The sequence below is a fragment of the Culex quinquefasciatus genome, chromosome 1 (genome assembly GCF_015732765.1).
Source record: "Culex quinquefasciatus strain JHB chromosome 1, VPISU_Cqui_1.0_pri_paternal, whole genome shotgun sequence".
Classification (NCBI taxonomy): domain Eukaryota; kingdom Metazoa; phylum Arthropoda; class Insecta; order Diptera; family Culicidae; genus Culex; species Culex quinquefasciatus.
This window is the reverse complement of record NC_051861.1, coordinates 23,838,945-23,856,423: the sequence shown is the minus strand read 5'-3', so window position 1 is coordinate 23,856,423 and position 17,479 is coordinate 23,838,945. Positions and strand designations below refer to the sequence as shown.

The following is a 17,479-nucleotide window of genomic DNA, read 5'->3' as shown; positions in this document are numbered from 1 at the left end:
GTTGCAGAACGATTCGCAGCCATAAAGCTTGAATAAGAGCAAAATGTAGGTTGAGGAGGGAGTCTCTACTAAAAACTAGATGAAATATGTTGAGCTTGTTGCATACCGATCGGGCGCATTCAGTTGAACAACCTTGCACCCACCCACTTGGAAGAATAAAATCGGACTGATGAGGGCCGACCGGGGCGTTAAATTTCTCAGTGGGAAGTTTTATTTTTCTTTACTTTTGCATTGAAATTCCAAGATTTTAACAAAATATGAGATTTATTGTCAAAACACAACTGATAACGCATTTCACGAGGTAACGAACCATTAAACAAATAAATATCCTCCTTCCTGCGACAGAATCCACTCTCTCGTCACACTCCCAAGCACCGATCCAGATGGCGGTTGATCTCCTCAAGTGGCATCATCCGATCGCACACCGGACACGCGCACTCTTCAGCGGCCATCGTCAGATCAATCTCGTCCCCATCGTTCAGCATTCGCTTCTCAACTGACGACGACGTCTGCTGCTGCTGCTCCTCAGTATCCTCCATCTGTTCGAGCGCCGTCACAATGTCCTCCTCGCTGTATCCACACTCGAGCAGGATTTTGCGATGTTCCTCCCGCTGGGACAGCTTGGCGTTGTCGGGTTTTGGTTGAGTTTCTTTCGACTTTTGAGGGGGCTTTGTGGTTGAGCTCGTGCCCGCCCTCGAAGTGGACGGTTGGTTTGGGTCGAATGCTGCTGGCGTTGGGATCGGGGCTGGATCGTCGTCCTCACCCAGGAACGCAGTGTAACAGCGGTCTAGATGGGCGGCCATTTCGGACCGTTTGATTTTCTTGAGGCAGACCACACACGAAACCAGTTCGTCCTCTTCCCGTTCGACTTTGATCTTGGTGTTGGTTTTGTTGAACTCTTCCATAAGGATGTCACTATCGCTGAACAGTTCATCGATGACGGATGTGTCCGTTAGTGAATCTTCCAGGTTGTTGATTTCGTCCCCCTGTTCGTCGTCGTAGTCGTCATCGATAAGGATAATTTCATCATCGTCATCATCCGCCAGCGAATCCCGAATGTCCTGCTTGATAGCGTCCTGCCGTTCCCGTTTGATCTTGTCCATGTCGATCGCCTCGAAGATGTAATCCGTGTCGTCCGACAAGTCGACCGTTTCTTGGGGCATCGGCTTTGGCAGTTGATCGATGCGTGGTTTCTTCTCTTTCGGCGAAAACTGCGCCAACAGTCGACTGTTGCGTGCGTTGCCCGGTTGACCCGCATATGACTTTCCAGCACCACCCAGCGTGTGGCCACTTCCGGTAAATAGCGGAACGTTGGGCTTCTTCGCCGGACTCCCGTCCGAATCGCTGTCCAAATCTTTAAACTGTTTCACGTTCTTAAGATTACTTCCCGGAGGAACTACCGGAGCCGGTTTCTTCACTGGAGCTTCCTTCGGAACCGGTTTCGGTGTTGTGGCGGTGGTCGGTGGTTTGCGCACAACGACAGTTCGCCCACCCGGATTTGCCACAGCCGTCCCCGTGTAAGGCTTCTTGAACGGACCGGGAGATTTCCCAACCGACCCAGGCTGGCTGAAATAGTCCGAAATATTTCCTCCCGCGGGCCACTTCCTCGGCGTTCGCGTCGTATCCGCCTTCTTCTTGCCGCCCGCCTTTTCCGGATCGTTTTCCTTGTTTGCCTTCTTGCGCTTCGGGGACGGTTCCTTGACCTTGACAAACTCGCCGCCGCAGTCCTGCTGGTGCTGAGTCCACCAACGGTCGTACGGGCCAGGCTTCCGGTTAGACGATCGCTTGACAGTACCAAAGTGCGGTGGCCGATTCCGGCAGACACCGTTACACTTCCACCAGTGCGTTTTATACAGATTCACCTCGTCGTGGAAGCTGTGGTAAACCTGTGTAAACCAAACAAGTTCAAACAAATACCTCTCCTCCAAGACCCCAACTAACTCACCGAAATGTTCGTCCCGGCGATCTTATTGATCCCGTTCATAATCTTCTTAAAGTGCGGCCCGTGTCCTCCGTTTCCCTCCCGGATTCCCAGCACGAAGCAGTACGCGTGAATCATCTCGTGCAGCAGCGTCTCGACCAAGTCCTTTCGCGGTCGCAACTTCAGCAGCGGTTCGCTCAGCCGGATAATGCAGCTCATCCCGAACCGGTTCCGCTTCTGATAGCAAATCCCGGCGCAGCTGTACATCCGCTTGCTCCACTCGAGCTGCACGCACGTCAGCTTGCCCTGGAAGAACTTTTTGTCGAACCGGGGGAACAGGACGTGGATGTTGGGCGTCGGTTCCACGATCTCCCACTCCGGGTGGACTAGGTTCTGGGTGCTGTTCAGGTAGTCCGAAGAACCCATGGCCGAGCTAGTTTCATGCGAAATTTCCTTCTTCGACCGTGTAAATGCAGCAAAAAATAAATCAACAAATGAAATTCGACCTCCTCCTAAACACACAAGTTTATTTACGTCTTTCCCGCGTTTGACGTTTTGCGACAAAACCGCCGCTGCTGCCGACGAATGACAGGTCTACGAGGGGTGATTCTACGAAATATGCATTTTATCCCAGTCAAATCAATCGTAATACTGCAACGGAATTCAGTTCGTATCGTTTTCGTATTCCATTTCAAACGCAAAAACCGGTACGTACACTGAAGATTATAATTACGCCAAAACAGTGTTCCCACGAGCCTAAGCCATCGGCTAGGCTAGGTTTATTTTTCTGGTTCAGGTTCACACCACACGTCGGCAAGCATCGTCGGCTCAGGCTCACTGAGTGCCGTGAGCCATGGTTCATTTGGTTCAAACCAGGCGAGGCTAGCCAAAATGAACCATTGGCTTGAACCAGGCTTGAACCTGATCAAAGAATGTTAGGCTAAACGGCAAGCTTTGTTACACCGTAGTATGCTCAAACCGTAACATTGTTACACCGTAACAGTATTAAACCGTAACATTATTACGGTGTAAGGAATGTCACGGTGTTATGATAGCTACGATGCAACGAATGTTGTGGTGTAACCATGTTACGGTGTAACCATGTTACGGTGTAACCATGTTACGGTGTAACAATGTTACGGTGTAACAATATTACGGTGTAATAAATGTTGCGGTGGAACAATGTTACGGTGTAACCATATTACGGCGTGACAATGTTACGGTGTAACCATATTACGGTGTAACAATGTTACGGTGTAATCATAATACGGTGTAACAATGTTACGGTGTAACGAATGTTACGGTGTAACGAATGATGCGGTGTTATAAATGTTACATTGTAACATTGCTACATTATAAGATTTGTTACACAGTGCATTATTCCCAGGGGGTAGCGAAGAAGCCGCCATCTTGGAAGTTCAGAAAACAAACACTCAGAATCAGTATTATTCTTATTATTTTGGTAACACGAAGTGTGTTATCCTAGTTAAACTCAAAAGTCCCATGCAAATGTGTAAAACCAAACCGAAAAATGTGTAATGCCGATTCACAGTGTACGGGCGCACTGTTTGATCGACCAAAAGAAAAAAAGCAAAAAAAGGTAAACAGAAAAATCACTTTTTTCGATATGAATTTTCAGCCAATATTGGGATGGAATCTCCAAGGATATGATAGAATTTGCCATCAGCAACACAATTCACGTGTTTTTCAGTTATTTATCGTTTGAATTGCGGGAAAATTGAAAATCAAAAACCCAAACAATGGTTTGTTATGGGCTACCATTTGACAGCTAGTGCTTTTGTTGTGGGCTCTCATTTGACAACCGTGCTAATGTCGACTGTTGTCAGTTTGCTTTGGTCGGAATAGGGTTGCCATCCCCCCGATTATTCCTATGGTTTTTATTAGCCTGGTTAGCCTGGCTTAAGCCATGGTTCATGGTTCACTGAACCAGGATTGAACCACAAAGGGAGGCTTAAGCCGAACCAAGTGTAGTGTGCGTGAACTCCGTGTAAAAGGGTTGACAATAGTTGGTGTCAAACCATCGGGGTTTGAGTGTACCACAGAGCAACCACAGAGTACTCTGTCCCGGTCGGAAAAAAAATCTGGTAAATTTGAGTGCCTGGCGCAGGCGGACGTTTGTCGTGCAGTTCAGACACACTTGGCACATTTCTTTTAGCCAGGTTTTGCGTGACGCCCGACGAATCTGGCGAAAATCTGGCGGGATAACTCACAGCTGTCTGACACAAAAACCAATCGGTTCAATCGGTTGAACCGTGCACGACCGGTTTGTTGCATATTCGCCAGAATTCTGGCAACATTCTTGGGCCAGTCGGGGGGAAAATCTGCCAGACGTCTTGCGCAGCTAAGTGTAGCGCCCAAGACAAAACGCCCGCCAGGCGCCCCCCTTTTCCGTCTGGGGTGGTTCAACCGATTGAACCGGTTGATTTGTTTGCCAGACAGCTGGCAGAAATTTCGGCCGATTTTTGGCAGATACTTCTGGCGTTGCGCAAAACTTGGCTAGAATACCCGGTCGGAAATGGCGGACATAATTCTGGCGTTCGTCTGGGGGCTTGCGCCAGCCATCTGGCAGAATTTCCCGCAGATTTACCCCAGATTTCTGCCATGATTTCTGGGAATATGACACAAACCGGTCGTGCACGGTTCAACCGATTGAACCGGTTGATTTTTGTGCCAGACAGCTGGCAGAACGTTCGCCCGATTTTCGCCAGATTCATCTGGCGTTACGCAAAACTTGGCTAGAATAAGTGTGCCAGGTGTGCCTGAACTGCAAGACAAACGTACGCCTGCGTCAGACGCTTAAACTTACCGAATGGGGCGATTGAAAATGGTATTTTTTATATTTTTTTCTGTATGGTAAATTTATGTTTATTTTGTTGAAATGAGCAGTGTTCATCTTCTTTACACCACCTTGGTGCGCTGCTGTGGCGCCAACCTTGCTTGTCGAGCCTTGTTGGTTGTGACAGCTCATTCCCGGTCACGGAAATTTCTAGCAGAGTTTGTTCTGCTAGAATCCTGCTAGAATGATTCTAGCAGGCCTGTCAGAATTTTGTTAGAATTTTGCCGGAAAATTCTGACAGGAGAAATCTGCTAGAATTCTGTAAGAATTTTGTAAGAACACTCTAGCAAGAAAAAATCCGTCGAAAATGACGTCATTTCCGCTGTACCGCTTCGTTTTACAGCAAAACAGTTTAATGTGGTAACTTGTTCGCACAAGTCTTTATTTTTTAAACCTGCTCGGCCTTATTTTGGTAAGCAAATAGAATTTGAGTATGACCTGAGTGATTGTTTGAAAATTATTAACATCGTTCTTTTTAACAGGAATCACATCACCACAGTTTCGTTATCACCCGGATTGTCCCTAAATCGCCGATTCCAGAGCATCCGAACATAACGGAACCGGAGCCGTCCGTTCCCTGAACGCCGGTCTTTGGGAACCATGGAGAAATGGAGCTGCACAAGACAACAATTAGATGATAAAAAGTGCCTAAGTGAAAAAGTGAAAATGTTTTAGCTTTTAGATATTTATTGTGTGTGTATAAATTGCGTATGTAATGTTTTTGAATAAATATAAATTGGTTTAATTTGCTAGTGGAAATCTAGCAAAACCACATTCTTAATAAACAGCTTCCCGAACTTCCCGAAAATCTGATCCGTTCTTTTCTAGCTAAATTCTGGCAGGATTCTAGCAGAAATGCTTGCCATTTGATTCTAGCAAAATTCTCACAGGATTCTAACAGAATGATCTGTCAGAATAGTTCTAACAGCATTCTAGCAGGATTCTCACATAACCGTTATTTCGCCGGCTCCTGCTAGAACCGGTTATTGCATTTGAGCTAGAATTCTCAAAGAATTCTAGAGAAAATCTAGCAGGATGAAGGCAGCATTCTAGTAAGAATATTTTCGCTCTGTAAGATTTCTGTAAGAATTCTGCGAGAACGCCGTGACTGGGTTCCCGCCAAACCTGTCAACGCGTGCGGTCGCAAGTATCGTGAAATTAAAAGTGCAACATGGAGTTAAACTTTTTGTCAAGCTATTGTGAAGTTTTCCATGACACTTGCGAAAGTTTCACTCCATGTTACCGGCTCACATCTCTCCATTTAATTTCTCGATTGTTTTGTTCGCTAAATAAAGTTCATTTGTTGGAAGTAAAACGCGTGTTCTTTCTTTCCTCGATTCCGGTCCGATTCACGGTAATTCGCTGTGCGGCAAAGTCCGTCATATTTTATTCGCCAAAGTCAATGTCAAATCAAGGTTTGCAAATGTACACTCTCACGATTTTCGTTAATCTAATGATCAGTATGGGCGACTACGGATTGGAAGCCCTTCCCATAGCATCGTTGCTCGGATGGCACGACGGCGGTAGAAGTGAAAAATCGCGATTGAGGAATTGATAAGTCCTTCTCATAGCGTCGTAGCTCGGAAGGCAACGATTATGTTTCCCTGATCTATTTAAAATTGCACGTCGCCGAATAAATCGATAAATACAATAACATTTAATTTGGAAAGTGCTTCCCATAGCATCGTTGCTCGGATGGCACGCCGGCGGTAGAAGTGAAAAATCGCGATTGAGGAATTGATAAGTCCTTCTCATAGCGTCGTAGCTCGGAAGGCAACGATTATGTTTCCCTGATCTATTTAAAATTGCACGTCGCCGAATAAATCGATAAATACAATAACATTTAATTTGGAAAGTCCTTCCCATAGCATCGTTGCTCGGATGGCACGCCGGCGGTAGAAGTGAAAAATCGCGATTGAGGAATTGATAAGTCCTTCTCATAGCGTCGTAGCTCAGAAGGCAACGATTATGTTTCCCTGATCTATTTAAAATTGCACGTCGTCGAATAAATCGATAAATACAATAACATTTAATTTTGAAAGTCCTTCCCATAGCATCGTTGCTCGGATGGCACGCCGGCGGTAAGATGTGAAAAGTTCTTCTTATAGCGTCGTAGCTCGGAAGGCAACGATTATGTTTCACTTTCTGGTCATATCATCTACCAAGATGAATCCTGACCTTCCCTTTCCTTCCCCTACTAACACAATTCCCCCACTTCCCGTGATGCTTGAAGGAGATGCTGTGGATTCAACGGTCTCATGCGGTGTCAACAGGTATAGAGCGACAAACTCTGTGTCTGATGAGTCTGCAACTTCAACTATCGGACTAACATTCCTACCTTTGTTGAACTGCATCTCCTTGGGGGGCGCCGGTATTGACTTGAAGCAGAGATCTTCAGGGGTTATACAGTGAGGACGATTAGCTCCCACTAATCATCTGTTGGTTCATTGTGTAACTTCAGCTGATCCGTCAATAACGGAGTAGCAGCTCATTGGCAGTCAACCATGCTCATGCTCATGCTCATGCTCATGATCAGTATGGGCGACTACGGAGTTCTGAAGGAAAGGGGTCAAAAAACAGCTTTACGAACAGCAGAACAAAGGAGAGGGAGCGATTTCTTTGGGCGTTTCTTAACACTCACTGGCTTGTTCTCACCGCCGCTTCTGCCCATTTGATTTTTTTTTTCTTGACCAGTTCCTTCCGAAGTGCATATACAGCTTATATCACTAACAATGTCATTATGTTGACGAACGTTTTTTATTCTTTTTTATTATTATTATTTATCATTATTATTACAGCCCTTTTCATACACTCGTTGATGCAATTTACTTTACAAATTGGGCATCTCTACACTAAAGCTATTTTTCAATGTATTGGTGTGTTTTAATTTCTCAATCAAGTGTAGCTCAACGAAAACTAAGTGCTTTCCTCTCTCACGCTCTCGCAACTCTCTCCCTCTCCCCTGGTATTTGCATGTATTGGTGGTGGTTTCCTCGGTCCATCTTTCTTGCACTGCTGACTCTGGGCAGTTCCTTCAGCAGCAGCACCAGCTCGCCAGTAGTTGGTGCTGAGCCGTCGAGCAAAGAGGTCGTTCGTCGGTGGACCCTGTCGTCGTCGGTTTACTGTATAGATTGTGGTGGTGGTGTTCGTAGGGGGTGTATCATCGTTTTCGCTTCCTTCTGCGCTCCGTGCGACGATGGAGCAAGAGTGAGACAGCTGAAAAACAATAGCGAAATCAGTGTGCCCGTGTACACGAGCTGGCAATCGTAGTGAGCTGTGGGGGTCAAAATTTTGACGTAAGGAAAATCGCGACGAAAAAAATCCGTCAATTTTTTGGGTTCCATCTTGGTTTGGAGTTACTGGACCCCTTGGAGGCAGCAGCGAGAGTTGGCCACTTCTTTCTGCCTCTCTCTCTCTCAGAGATTTCTCGCGCTCTTGTGCGCGCGCACGCACACACTCACGCAGTGTTGTTTTTGATCTCCGTGCAGTAGTGTTTGTAGCGGCACCCTTTTTTCCCAGCTTCCTTTCCACAACACGCCACACAAGAAACCAGCGAGAAAGAGTCCAAAGAGGACCAGTGGAGAAAACGAAAGCAGAGGAAGAAAAGACGAAAAAAGTCACTTGTCAAAGAAGAGAAAGTTGCACAAGCTACACTGGATCATAGCAGGCTCTGTGCAGTTTGTTATTGAGTGAGTGTGCTCCAAGGAAAATCCAGCTTCTCGACAAATCACAGCCTACCAGACAACACTGCTGAAGGAAGAATAAGCAGAAGAAGAAGTAGCTGCTTTCAGTTGGATTCATTGAAGCGACTTGGAGTATACTGCGGAGAGTGGGAGGTTGGGCAGCAGCAGATAAAATTCTTTCGTACGGTGAGAAAGAGCATTTTTCTTAGCATTCGGTGCGTGTGTGTGAGCTAGAGTAAGAGAACGAAAAGGCGTGAGGAAAACACCAGCTAATTATGGTGACAGTGTTGTTATTTAGTGAGGAAGTTAGGAAACTAGACGCAAAGTTGTTGGGAAAGACTTGTGGTTTTAATCAATAGGTTTTCCTAACAGAATTTCTGCTAACGTTGCGTCATAGTTGAGCAAAGTCTGAATTGGATCTAAGCTGGTGTACGTGATTTGAGCAATTGGAAAGAAATCAATACAAACAGGATTGATTTCATTCGCGATGCAATTGTGACAGATTGACAAATTTGACATATGTACTTACCACGACTGCGACTATCAGTTGCACTTACACACCGTACTTACCTTGTTGAAAAAACATCGGCTGCATCCAGGTACCTTGATTCTTACGTCCGTAATAGAGAACGGTGCGCTGCTAAAATTTTGAAACCCCGGAAACATACCTAAAGCAAGTGGCTAGTAGAAGATACACAGAGTACACAACTTTACGACCTGGGTGAAGCTCTTGCGCAGTGTTTGTGTTTCTAGGAGGAGCGTGTGAGTGTCTGTTTGTGTGTGTACGCGAGATATTTACATCACGTTCTATGGTACAATGTGGATAAAGTGGAATACTAGCCAAGTGTAGGTTCTCGCTTGCGTATTTTCGTTTTAATTGGACCCATTAATCATGGGTATAATGTCTTTTTAGCGAAAATAAGTTTGCTCGAGGCTTGTCCAGAAAGCTTGCGTAGCGTGCAAAAAGTGACAAATTGTGTCTCTTTTGAATCAAATTGACAGAAAATGACAAAGTTGACAGATGTACTTACCGGTTTTCGATCCTAACACACATTCTACTTACCCTGACAAATAGAGAAATGCATCTCTCGATCGTAGTTTTGCCATCAAATTGATTTTTCTTTATTATTTGCCTTTCAGCTGCCACACTTTGCATTCCATCTGTGTCGCGAACCTCCTCGTCCCCTTCTCGGACACGTCCCCTAGCGCTGCCAAGAACTCCTCCAGCTGGGAAGAATTCAAGTGAATTTGCTCCGTGTGTGCCAGAATGTTGTGCTGAGCTTGTTTTCAAACAAAACCTGTGTCGCGCTCTCTCTGTGTTTAGTGCGCACACCCTCGGGTTGCTGGTGAGTGCGTGCACACAAACACAACCGTACAAACGGGGAGGCTTGCGCGTGTCCTGTTTTGTATTGTTTTCGAAGAATGTGTGCGTTGTGATCGTCGGTCAGTGAAAACATAGAGAGAAGAAAGGAAACCTGCGAAAATCTAAACAAATCCTTTCCTTTTGGGAATGACGAGTTGTCGGCAGGGTTGCCACATTTGATTCTGTATTTTTGAGGGTCAAAAATCTGTATATCTGTATCAGGGGGACGAAAATCTGTATTTGGAATCTATATTGACATTTTTAAACAATTTTTCAAAAAACAAAATATTCTTAATTGTTTTTAATGCATCAAAATGCTATACAATCTAAAATTTAATGTTTGGGCTCATCCAGCAATTGAAAAAAAAAAATATTTAAAGAATTAAAATTGTTTAATTTTAATAAAAAATCGGGAAAATCTGTATATCTGTATGTTTTTCTTAAAATCTGTATTTCTTTATATACAGGTTCTGTATGACCTCATCACCTCAAAAATCTGTAAAATACAGATAAATCTGTATTTGTGGCAACCCTGGTTGTCGGTGCTAGGCTGTCAGTGTCAGTTTTGACAGCTGTCAACAAAGTGTGAGTGAGGGGTGTGACAGTGCTTGTTTTCTGGAAAGGGGGTGTAATTCAGGTGTCACACACAGAGGGATTACATCAATCAATATCGTGCTGCTGCTGGTGCAGTTTGCATTGCACACAAACATACACGGGCACACACCAATACTGACGCGCAGCAGCAGCAGCAGTTCGTCAACATCACGGGAGAAATTGTAGAACGAGAGTGAGACGGAGAGGGAGAGCTCGGTGCAGAAGGAGAGAACGTGACAGCGAACCAGTTTTGGGAATCTTTTCCTGCAGGCTGGGGAAAGATGTCGTCCAAAAACATACCTGCTGATAAGGTGAGTGTTACATGTTTTGACAGTTGCCAATTCAAGTTTGGTTAGTTTTACTTGTTATGTGAATGTCTGTTAAATATTTTCCTCTTTATCGAACTTGTATTGATGATTTTATTTATTAACAAAAAAACATAAAGCGTATGAAATCTCTTAAAGCAAAAGCAGACCCTTGAAATTCGAACTACTTTTAAGTCTTACACATCCCAAAGTCCAACAATGACAATCTGGGTGGACTTTTTTTTGTCTTCTTGCGCTCACAAAAAAAGGATAGACAACGCCCCCGCACGTATATGCTTCCGGAAGATTTGCGGAAGTGGTCTGTCCCTTGAGGGGAAGGAACATGATGAACATAAAAAAAATCCAACCGAAAGAATGCCTCGTTGACAAACAAATAACTTTTTTGCACAATTACCTTTCCGTTTGATTGTTTGCACTCGTCTTTTCAAAACAAAGAAGATTCAACCTTTCTGTCTATCAAGCAGAAGATTTAGAGAAAAATTCCCGGGCGTCCCTCTGAAATTTTGAAATCAATCCTAAATTTGCATGAGGGCCTGAGAAGCCTAAATATAGATCGAGGATCTTTCCAGGTGCTTGCTCCTATGTTTAGGCGGGGCCAGACAATGTCCAAAAACCTCGGAATTTGGCATTTTGGTTCTCTTCATTCTGGAATTTGTCGTTGAAAGCAGCATTATCCAAGTCTGACACAAATCATACTTTCACATAATTTCGCTGCCGGCCAGCACTAAACAACCGAATTTATGTTTAAAAGTGGCCTTTGGACTCCTAGGTTCGAGCAGAAACTTGCAATAGAGACCACAAAAGACCCGGGGGTCGTTAAAGTGGATGGTTTGATTTTGGTTTTTTCACTTGCGTGTGTTCAATGCCTTAGACTGAGAGCTTAAATTTGTGGAATGTTTGTTTGTCTGTATGGGTGAAAGAAAAGTCCCAAAAAAAAGCAAATTCTATTCTCTCTACGACCAAGAAGCAAAAAAAAAGGTCCAAAGCCAAATTACCATTCATCGGAGGCATCGACAGTTCGTCATGTATATTTTCGGTTCATTTCTGTTTTCTTTCTTTGCTTGTTCTTCCCTTCGCCATAAATCAAAGCCAATAAAGTCCAGTGACTTGGCAGAATGGCATTTCTCCGGTCTCTACGTCGGACTTGGTGACTGCGATAATGGAGAGGTGGAAGACAAGATTAAAAAAAAAGTTTCACAACCCTCGGGGTTGCAATTGCTGACTGATTTTTTTTTTCGGTTGCTTTCGAAATGAAAGAATGCAATTCGACTTGCCGGGCTAGGAAGCAATAAACGATTCCGGATTTTCGTTTTTAGTTTTTCGGCAGCGGAAGTGATAACCTTGAACAAGTTTACGACTGAGCAAATTGGGTTGTAGACCATTTTGCACCGTAACGGCATTCACCTGTCGATTTTGAGAACTGCTTGCTTTCTTTGAGCTTAAAAATAAAGTGCACCAAGTTATTTGCCGATTTAAAAAAAATGCTTAAATGCATCAGTACTAAATACTTCAGATATTCAGTACAACTGCCATATTCTTGTAAACTTGAATGTCAGCTGGATGTCATGCAAAGTTCCTGATTTCCGATTATAAATCAGATATCACTCAATCGATGCCGCTGAAATCGTTTGAATCGTTAGTGCGCAATCAATTGTGAGCTAGCACGATTCGCAAGCAGCCAGCGATTTGACAGCAAATGATTCTGAATCAGCATGGAGCGACAACGCGCAATCGGTCTGTCTGAACGGATCTGAGAAAGAGGGAGTGCAAAAAAGAAAAGTGTTCAGTAGTGATTGATGTGGTAAGGACAAACCTCAGGAATTCATTAGAGCAGATTTGCGTCGCAACTGATTTTATTAAAATCGCTTTGGAATAAAAACAGTTCATTCCAAAAGTAAAAGTAACTGCCTAAAATTGGTATTTCCTGTACAAATTTTCGCAGGTCGCAGAAAAACCTCAGCTAGTAAATAGTAGTTTATGCAACAAGTTGCAAAAAGAGGATTTTTTCAGCACGAGTCGGACATTTATCCAACGAGGTTCACCGAGTTGGATAAATACGACGAGTGCTGAAAAAATCAAGTTTTGCAACGAGTTCCATACAACATTTTTTGCAATTCGAAAAAACACATACTGAGTGAAATTTTATGTCAAATTTTCATGTATTTTGTCAATAAATCGTTTAAATCAAAAAAATGTTGTAAAGTGTTACTTTTCGAAAAAAGTGCTGAAAAGTTCAACTTTTCAGCACCCATTTCAGTGCTGAAAAGTAGAACTTTTCAGCATTTATTTTGAAAAGTGTTGCTATTCGATTCTGTTATTTTTGGTACAGAAAAGTAGGCTATTTCGTCGTTCAAGAATGACAGGAAAAGTAAGTAGTTTCACGACGGAATTGCAAAAAAAACGTTTTCAATCTATTGTGAGAGTCAGCAAAAAAAAATCGGCAACCTTAGTAGGGTATATGGCCCTATTTTGGACCTACTATGCAAAGCGTCAACATATTTCGCATTGTTCTCAGGAACGGTCAAACTAATTTGGCTCGTTTCAGGATTGTTGTGTGCCTTAATTTATGCTTAACAAAGTGTTCTATTGAAATTTGGAAATAATTAAACCATTTCATTGTAACAAGCATTTTAAGTAAAACATTTTTTGGATGCTTTTTGGACTTATTGAATGTATTTTGGAGACATCGCTGAACCTATTTTGGACCTACACTCTGATTGGTTGAAATTTGGACAACTCGAATTGCGGCGTGCGGCGGCAACACGCACACTTACAGAAACTCGGTTTGATAAACCAAAGGGCCTATCCACGATTATAATTTGGAAAATATTTATTTTAGAAATTAAATAATTATGATAAAACAATGAATTTGAATTTGAAAACGTGTTTTAATTATATTGAATGGAAACTCACGCATCTTTAGCAGGTCTCTGTCCTATTTACAATTTGCGTATTCTTACGACCTAATTGTTCAAGCATTGGAACATAAAAGACAACCCGTTATTAGTCGCAATAAAACACCTTAACTTAAAATTAAATGAATGACAGAGATACATTCACAATACGTAACAATTTACAATGAAAAAAGGTTCTAAATTTTACGCAGAGCTTAAGTTCAAATATTATTAAACAATCAAGAAATTTTAAAGGGAGATAATAGCTTGTAACTTGGTGTGAAACTTTCTCACCTGTCATGTTAAACTTTAGAGTTGCTTGACAAAAAGTTTAACTACATGTTGCACTTTTAAAAACAATGTAATATTTGAAAAAAAACTTTGTTTGAATACCAGGGTGCCTTTGATAGTCATAGTTTGTTTTGTTAAAAGCAGATTTGAGGTGTTCAAACATTATATTTACTTCGAACTTACCATCACTTAGGTTGCTGATATAATTTTTAAGAAAATCGTTTATGTCAATATTTAGTTAACTAAGTTTATAAGCTTTTTAACCTTATACATATAAGTTTTAGGTGAAATTGTTGAAAATTCAGAACTTTGCCTGAAATTCGTTGAAACTAGCACTCAGATTTACGGTAATCAGATATGTCTCAAATCATAAAATTCCTAAAGTTAACATCGCACCTCTTTTGCAATTTTTTTTTTCGATGATTTTTATTTTCTAGCTGGTTCAATTGTGTTTCTAACATGATTGACACGGTAATTTTTTTTCATATGAATATTTTTCTGATTAGTTTGCAATACGTCGTAACAGCCATCACGATCTCCGACACTCATTTGATTTTTTTTTTCTCTGAATCAAACCAAATTTTGTTTGTTTGCCAGTAAAGAGCATTTAAAAGACGTGCAGATGACAATTCATAGCATTTTTTATTTATAATCCGTAAATTGATCGAGAACTGATCGAAAAATTGATTTGTTTATAACTAGCGCTTAGGATCTTTACAAAACTAACTCAAGATTTTTTAAATTTAATTCATACGACTTTTTCAAAAACCACTCGTAAGCAATGTTGACAGCTCCTGTCACGGTGACAGCTGACAATTAAATGAACTAGACCCTTTAGGTTTTTCAATCGTTTCGCCTTCAATTCCAACAGGGCAGCCAGTTTGCATTTTTTGAAGCAACAATTAAAAATATATGCTACTAAATTGGTGATAATGATGTTACGACAAAAATAAATCAACATAAGTTTAAATTTTGGAATACTTTGCAATCGGTCCTAACAATCATCTAAATATCTATTATCAATTTGCAATTTTATCGTTTAAAAAACGTATTTTCGTTGTTGCTGTTAATCATTTGCTTTTTAAAACTTAGATTTCTTTCAAATAATTACAGTAAAGAAATTCAATTCAAAATATTAAATTAAAAATTATCAATTAATTTCAATGAAATATCGAAATAAATTGATAAACTAAACTGGCAACACTTTGTTATACATGTGTTGGTGATAGCCTTGAACCGACGGCAAAGTAGGTTCAAAAACTGATCCAACGCGACTGATTTGAAAAAAATATTTTGAATTGAGTTTTTTTCGATAATAGAATAGTTATTTCAATGGTTTAGTGATGAAAAACATAAAAGAATTGAATAAACAACAGTTACATGGCTCGGAAACCGGACGAAAATGCTTGGTGTCAGTGCAAAACAGAAAAAATCATCAAGGTGTCGCGAGCCAAATCTGATAAGCAACGAGGCTGGAATTTTTGGACCTAATCTATGTGCTAGGAAAATGATAGGAAATACGAATGGCATTGGAAAAAGTGGCTGAAAAAGCGGAAATAATCAAAAATGTTAACATTTTTGGAAGAGTTAAGCTACAAAACGATCCTGCTTACACTTTCTGTTGTTTGGATTCAGTGAATTCGTACTTTAAAAGCCTGAACTACCTAGATTAATAAAAATAGGTCCAAAATAGGTACTAGGTCCAAAAAAGGGTCATATACCCTATTCCATTAGTCCAAAGAGTCCAAACGGTGGCATTGGCGGTGGTAGTGCAATGATTTCCCCATTAAAATGCCCATTTATTTTATCTCGTGGCGCGGCCACGAGTTCCCACTGTGGCTGTGGTGGTGGTGCCACCATCGCCGCCATTCCCATTAAAAGATAAATCTTTGTCCCGGCTATAAATGGCTCCTGGTGCGGTTATGTCCAGCCATGCCCCCTCCCCTATCCCTCACTTTTCTCTATTTCTAAAAAAGAACAACCTTGCAGTTTCCAAAAACTATTTTGCAAATTTACATACCACATTTGTTCCGTGGCATTTTCAGCAGTAGCAAAAAAGGTGGAAAGCTCCAAGAGTTCCAAGTCCGGAAAAGTTGGTCAGTCAGACAGGAAAAAGGGTAGGAGCTGGAGGAGTCTTTCCCCCAACAGACCATTACAATTTGCACAAAATCCCCGTCGGTGGAATACGGCAAGCAAAATGGCCCCCGTAGTCGAAGTGTGTGTATCGTAAACTATCTCCGACGCCAGTTTTGCACTCACAACAGTTTATGATTTATGCTCCGCCCCTGGTTTCCTTCCCTGGGAGAGAAGGGATCTTCTTCCGACGTTGCGAGACTTGTTCCAGAAGACGGAAATCCTCTGGGATTGCTAAAAGTTGAGGGGTTGTCCCTAAAAAAGGGTCGGCAAAAGTTTACAACTGTCTGAAACTTATGTGATCACGTAGTTTATGGAAGAAACCTAGCTTCCAGGAAATGACAGTTTTTTTTTTCTGTATTATGTCAAAAAAATACGCAGTTTATGGACGACCTGATCACACATTCTAATGCTCAATACTTTCTTGCTGCCTTTTTTGTGCTGCGGAGGGAAAGAATTATCAATAGAGTGCCTGTTTGAAACATTTGTTTACGATTTAAAAATGTAAAACGCTTAGAGCTAGTGGAAATCTACCCATTTTAAGCCTAATAAGCAGTCGTGATTGAATGATGCCGGGTAATCTGGAGTGTTCCTTGAAATTTACTACACCAAAGAGTAGAGCAACTTTTTGTGAACATTTCTGTTTATTTTCACTTTTACTAAAAGTTATTCTATTCCTTTTACAAGCATTTAAAAAAAATATCAGCTTATAGTTCTTTTTTCTTCCTGCGCTCTTTTGAGTCTGCTTAGTGCTAATAATTGTGATGAAATTTTAAGCGAACACTCACGAAAAGTAGCTTTCATAGAGAAAGTTTCCTGGCATCACTGGCTCACTCCAACAGGCGCTGCTGGTGGTGTTGGTGGCCACCCTTTGTTCTTTATTTGCCTTCGCTTCTCGCTCGGTTTTCTTCAGCCTTCGATTGGAATGGGTCGTCAATAGTCAAACGTCAAAAGACTTGGCGCGTTTGTTTTTTTATGGCGCTTGCTAATTATTTACATGTTTCGGGATTGTTTGTCAAGTGAGTGACTAACAAATGTTCAAAAGAACCTGTTGCCGGTAGTTGGCAGTAATTTCATATCTTATGCGCTTCGAAAACGTTAGCGCAAGTGAAAAGATATTTATGGCGGCTTTCGTTTAACAGTTAAGCTCTCATCTTGCGTATGCTAACAAAATAATGAGAAATGTTCTTGCAAAATATAAATTATGCAAAAGTGCATTAAATTTGAGCTTTCTGGCCAGTAAGTGGCATAAATTTGCGTGCTCACTCGAGGCAGTGCGGTTGCTGATAAGTTTATAGCCTAAATAGAATTTTTGGAGCTTTAATCGAGCATCAAACTCTCCATATGACGAAGATAGGTGTTTGATTATATTTTCTGCCATTTTATCGGTAAACCTCGTTGGATAAATGTAAAACTC

General features: G+C 41.8%; 2 protein-coding genes across 5 annotated transcripts in view; one reads left to right on the top strand and one right to left on the bottom strand.

The window, feature by feature from the left end:
- Positions 1–245: 245 nt before the first annotated feature.
- Positions 246–2,468, bottom strand: LOC6031568 (DNA-dependent metalloprotease SPRTN). Its single transcript, XM_001842295.2, has 2 exons — positions 1,946–2,468; positions 246–1,886 (listed from the first exon to the last, which is right to left on the bottom strand). The coding sequence occupies exons 1-2, from the start codon at positions 2,345–2,347 to the stop codon at positions 360–362; spliced, it is 1,929 nt and encodes a 642-aa protein (XP_001842347.2). The 5' UTR covers positions 2,348–2,468; the 3' UTR covers positions 246–359.
- A 5,344-nt stretch (positions 2,469–7,812) lies between these two features.
- The window catches only part of LOC6031562 (SKI family transcriptional corepressor 2), a 122,924-nt gene continuing 113,257 nt past the window's right edge, over positions 7,813–17,479 (top strand). The window contains exons 1-3 of one of the 4 annotated variants that reach the window (XM_038261085.1): positions 7,819–8,647; positions 9,602–9,807; positions 10,475–10,729. In XM_038261085.1, coding sequence (XP_038117013.1) covers positions 10,700–10,729 — 30 coding nt within the window. In that variant the 5' untranslated portion in view covers positions 7,819–8,647; positions 9,602–9,807; positions 10,475–10,699. Of the gene's footprint in view, positions 8,648–8,910; positions 9,306–9,601; positions 9,808–10,340; positions 10,730–17,479 lie in introns of those variants that run through there. The other 3 variants (XM_038261092.1, XM_038261098.1, XM_038261103.1) reach the window with 3 other exon arrangements.